The sequence below is a fragment of the Humulus lupulus genome, chromosome 7, assembly GCF_963169125.1.
Source record: "Humulus lupulus chromosome 7, drHumLupu1.1, whole genome shotgun sequence".
NCBI classification, from domain to species: Eukaryota; Viridiplantae; Streptophyta; class Magnoliopsida; order Rosales; family Cannabaceae; genus Humulus; species Humulus lupulus.
The window spans coordinates 199,691,818-199,697,432 of NC_084799.1; the positions used below are offsets into that span (position 1 = coordinate 199,691,818).

General features: G+C 39.1%; 1 protein-coding gene across 1 annotated transcript; it reads left to right on the forward strand.

Annotated features, from left to right (window-relative positions):
- Positions 1-4,212: 4,212 nt before the first annotated feature.
- LOC133792572 (uncharacterized) lies at positions 4,213-4,632 on the forward strand. The gene has a single exon (XM_062230479.1). It carries the CDS (start codon positions 4,213-4,215, stop codon positions 4,630-4,632), a length of 420 nt encoding a protein of 139 aa, XP_062086463.1.
- Positions 4,633-5,615: the final 983 nt, after the last annotated feature.

Sequence of the window (5,615 nt, forward strand, 5' to 3'; positions counted from 1 at the left end):
AGAAAAATTCTGCACCAAGCATCGTTTGACACCTTTTGGATGTCCATTTGTGTCTCGAATTTGTTAACGTGAGATACCGGATCTTCCAATCCAGTGAAGTTGGGCAAGACTGGAATTTTAAACTTGCTCGGAGTCTCTTCCACAGCAATTCTATGCACAAATGGGGTGCCCTTTCTCCGATCAAATTCTATATGGGATTTCTGGTTCCAGTTGTTGGAAGGCCTGATTTAAGGTATCTAGCTGGGCCTGTACAAAATGTGGTACTGCTGGAGCGACCGATTCTGGGGGGAAATACTCGTCATGTCTTTCTCTTCGATCATTGAGAACATCCCTTAGATCTTCATCCCTACGTCTTTGCTCACTCATACCTAATTGGTCAAAGACATTGGGCTGTTTAGGTTGCCTCCCAGCATTCTGGCTTATTGGTCGATTCTCCATTGGCGGGGGGTTCTGTCCTTTACCCTTTTCCTCTTACCATCAACCAGCATTCCTCTTGCCAGAATATGCGTCATTATAATCATGGTCATCTCTAAATTGTGACATGTGACGGTGTGACCTGCGTCATTATAATCGAGTTCGAGATGGGAGACAAAGTCATTTTGAAAGTCTCGCCAACAAAAGGTGTTAAGAAGTTTGGGAAAAAAGGGAATTTAAGTCCCAGATATGCAGGTCCTTTTGAGATTCTCGAGAGGATGCGACCAGTTGCTTATCGCTTAGCCCTACCTCCCACATTGGCTAGTACCCACAATGTGTTTCATGTCTCCATGCTCAGAAAGTATGCGTCCAATCAGTCCCATGTGCTTAGTTACGAACCGCTAGAGATACAACCAGACTTAAGTTATGAAGTTAAACCAGTTAAGATAGTGGAACGGGGAATCAAAGAGTTGAGAACTAAAAGGATACCCCTAGTTAAAGTCATGTGGAGCAATAGCGCAGTTGAAGAAGCTACTTGGGAGCTGGAGGATGACATGCGCGAGAATTATCCCGAGATGTTTAAGTAAGAAAAATTTCGAGGACGAAATTATATTAAGGTGGGAAGGGTGTAATAACCCGGAATTTTTTTTATTTGTTTATTGTGTTTTATGTAAACATTATTCTGTGAATTAATTTTTTTTAAGAGTATGAATAATAATTAAAATAATATTTGGTGAATATTATTTTAATTAAAGAAATGTGAGTTGATCGCTTTAGACCATAGTGTGGGGACTCAGATGTGAAATAAATCTAAGATGGACATCTTGTTCAAAGAGTTTAAGTATATGATTTTACGTGTTTGGAATCCACATAAAATCTTAGAATTATTTTAGACTATGAATTTGTGACTTTTTCCCTAAGAGTCTATGATTAGCACAAGATGAATTTTATTGGAATAGAGTGGTGATTTTATGTTGAAAGGATTCACATAAAATCATCAACATAAATTTAAGCTAAAGTGAGACATTTTGGTATTTAGACTATAGTTTTTATTCAATTATTTTTAGATATAGTTTAATGCATTTTCTGAACAAATGCATGGGTTCGGCTGCACACACATATTGGCTATAGGGAACTGAACAAGGTGACGATAAAGAACAAATATCCGTTACCTAGAATTGACGATTTGTTTGACCAATTACAAGGGGCAGCAATATTCTCTAAGATAGATTTGAGATCGGGATATCATCAGCTTAAGATAAAGGGAAATGATATACTCAAAACCGCTTTTAGGACTCGGTATGGACATTATGAGTTTTTAGTAATGTCATTTGGTCTAACAAATGCCCCTGCAACATTCATGGATTTAATGAACAGGGTGTTCAAGGAGTATTTAGACAAGTTTTTAATTGTCTTTATTGACGATATTTTGATCTATTCGAAGACAGAGGAGGATCACGAGGATTATTTGAGAAAGACGCTTAGAGGCTCAAAGAACAACAATTATATGCCAAGCTGACGAAGTGCGAGTTTTGGGTAAAGAAAGTGACATTTCTAGGCCACACAGTAACCAAGGAAGGAGTATCAGTGGACCAAGTTAAGGTTGAGGCTGTCAAGGATTGGCCAAAACCAAAGAATGCCACTGATGTAAGAAGTTTTCTTGGTCTAGCCGGCTATTACAAGAGATTCGTGGAAGGATTCTCCAAATTGGCAATGCCACTAACAAACCGTACTCGCAAACAAAAGAAGTTTGTGTGGTCTAATAGATGCGAACAAAGTTTTCAGGAGTTAAAGAAGAGATTAATTACCGCTCCAATGTTGTGTGTACCCGAAAGTGACAAAAGTTTGTAGTCTACTGCGATGCATCCAAGATGGTTTTGGGATGTGTACTAATGCAAACCGGAAAAGTGGTGGCTTACGCGTCCAGACAACTAAAAGAAAATGAACAAAGATATCCAACACACGATTTAGAGTTGGCAGCTGTGATTTTTGCCTTAAAAATATGGAGACATTATCTCTATGGGGACAAATGTGAAATATACTCGGGCCACAAAAGCCTTAAATAATTTTTCACTCAGAAGGAGTTAAACATGAGGCAAAGGAGGTGTCTCGAGCTAGTTAAAGATTATGATTGCGAGATACTATATCATCCCGGAAAAGCTAATGTGGTGGCTGATGCCTTAACCTAGGGGTGGCAATTTGGGTCACGACACGATGACACGACACGACACGACACGATTATGGTAAAAACGAACACGACACGTTTAATAATCATGTCGTGTTCGTGTTTGAGTTTTTGACACGTTTAATAATCATGTCGTGTTCGTGTTTACCTTAATCGTGTCGTTTCATAATCGTGTTGACCCATTTAATAATCGTGTCATGTCATAATCGTGTTAGACACGATAACACGAATACTTTACATAGGTTTTATGATTTTTTTTCGTATAATTATGATTAATCGTGTCATAATCGTTATCGTGTTCGTGTCGTGTTGACCCGTTTAATAATCGTGTCAACCCGTTTAATAATCGTGTCGTGTTCGTATTTTTGACACCTTTAATAATCGTGTCGTGTTCGTGTTTACCTTAATCGTGTTGTGTCATAATCGTGTCGACACGAATCTGACACGTTTGCATGAATTACCACCCCTACCTTAACCCGACGAAGTCATGGCACCATTGCAACTTTAGGGTTGGTGGAAAGCTTTGTTACAGAAAGAGATAGTGAAAGCTGAGATAGAAATAGTTACAAGAAAGTTAGCCAATCTCACATTGCAATCAGATCTCTTGGAAGAGATTAAAGAAAAGCAAAAAATTGGATGACAATCTGGTTAAACAAGAAGCCTTGTTACAAGAAGAGAATAATGGGAACTTCACAATGTCGGAATGCTAGATTTGAAAGTACAAGGGCAGGGTTTGTTTGCCTAGTGACCAAGAGGTCAAGGATAAGATTCTTGAAGAAGCACACACAACGCCTTACTCGTTGCACCCTAGCACAACAAAGATGTACCAAGATCTTAAGTCCATGTATTGGTGGCCGGGAATGAAGAGGGACATAGCAGGATACGTAGCCAAGTGCTTGGTTTGTCAACAAGGGAAAGAAAAACACCAAAGATCCGGTGGTGGGTTACTACAACCGTTACCAATACCAGTATGGAAATGGGAAGATATCGCTATAAACTTCGTGGTTGGTCTACCAGTGACTACAGAGCGTCACGATGCAGTTTGGGTGGTTGTGGACCGCCTTACTAAGTCATCTCATTTTATTCCGGTGAAAATGACGTACACTATGGATCAATTTGCATGGTTGTACATGAAAGAGATAATTAGACTCCATGGTGTACCCGTATCTATAGTTTTAGACAGAGACCCGAGGTTCACATCAGGTTTTTGGGAAAGCTTGCAAGAGGCAATGGGTATGAAGGTGAAAGTCAGCATAGCCTTTCACCTGCAAACAGACGGGTAGTCAGAAAGAACCATCCAGACACTAGAGGATATGCTGCGAGCCTGCGCCTTAGAATTCAAGGGTTCTTGGAAGGAGTACTTGTACCACATGGAATTTGCGTACAATAATAGTTACCAAACAACCATTGGAATGGCCCCATATGAGATGCTTTATGGTAGGAAGTGTCGCTCACCCTTACATTGGGATGAGAGAGGAGAGAGGCAACTAGCTGGGCCAGAACTGGTGCTTGAGGCTACGAGTGCTATAGAAAGAATAAGAAAGCATATGCTCACAGCTCAGAGTAGACAATAGAGTTATGCCAATGTCAAAAGGCAGGACATCGAGTTCGAGATGGGAGACAAAGTCTTTTTGAAAGTCTCGCCAACAAAAGGTGTTAAGAAGTTTGGGGAAAAAGGGAATTTAAGTCCCAGATATGTAGGTCCTTTTGAGATACTCGAGAGGATGCGACCAGTTGCTTATCGCTTAGCCCTACCTCCCGCGTTGGCTAGTACCCACAATGTGTTTCATGGCTCCATGCTCAGAAAGTATGCGTCCGATCAGTCCCATGTGCTTAGTTACGAACCGCTAGAGCTACAACCGGACTTAAGTTATGAAGTTAAACCAGTTAAGATAGTGGAACGGGGAATCAAAGAGTTGAGAACTAAAAGGATACCCCTAGTTAAAGTCATGTGGAGCAATAGCGTAGTTGAAGAAGCTACTTGGGAGCTGGAGGATGACATGCACGAGAATTATCCCGAGATGTTTAAGTAAGAAAAATTTCGAGGACGAAATTATATTAAGGTGGGAAGGGTGTAATAACCCGGAATTTTTTTTATTTGTTTATTGTGTTTTATGTAAACATTATTCTGTGAATTAATTTTTTTTAAGAGTATGAATAATAATTAAAATAATATTTGGTGAATATTATTTTAATTAAAGAAATGTGAGTTGATCGCTTTAGACCATAGTGTGGGGACTCAGATGTGAAATAAATCTAAGATGGACATCTTGTTCAAAGAGTTTAAGTATATGATTTTACGTGTTTGGAATCCACATAAAATCTTAGAATTATTTTAGACTATGAATTTGTGACTTTTTCCCTAAGAGTCTATGATTAGCACAAGATGAATTTTATGGGATTAGAGTGGTGATTTTATGTTGAAAGGATTCACATAAAATCATCAACATAAATTTAAGCTAAAGTGAGACATTTTGGTATTTAGACTATAGTTTTTATTCAATTATTTTTAGCTATAGTTTAATGCATTTTCTGAACAAATGCATGGGTTTGGCTACACACACATATTGGCGGGATTTTTTTTTAATATTCAAGGCAGTTTTTAGAGGTTACTAGGGAGGGATTTGGAACCACTTTCCTTCCTCATTGGTTTCAGCCGTCGTTTCAAACTTGAGAGAAAATGGGAGAGGTTAGAGAGGAAGAACATTTTGTGTTCTTATAGAATACGACCACTTCGAGTCCGAGAAGGAGAAGTCAAGGTGAATTTTTCTTTCGGTTACAGACTTTAGACACATCCTTAAATTCTCTGTTTTGATTGTAGAAGAAAGCAAGAGAAAGAAGGGAGTGTTATAGGGAGTTCGATGCAAGAATAGTCAGAAGAAAAACGTAAGTCCGAACCTACCTTTGCGTTGATTTTTCTCTTAGATTCTGAGTACCAAATTCATGTCAAATGGTTTTGTTGTGTTCACAGTGTTGTCTACTAAGTTGAGGATTGGAAGAAACCACCAAGAACCGG

Bases quoted from the DNA above. Each gene is read 5' to 3' on its own strand.
- LOC133792572 (XM_062230479.1), top strand. From the start codon at position 4,213: ATGGGAGACAAAGTCTTTTTGAAAGTCTCGCCAACAAAAGGTGTTAAG.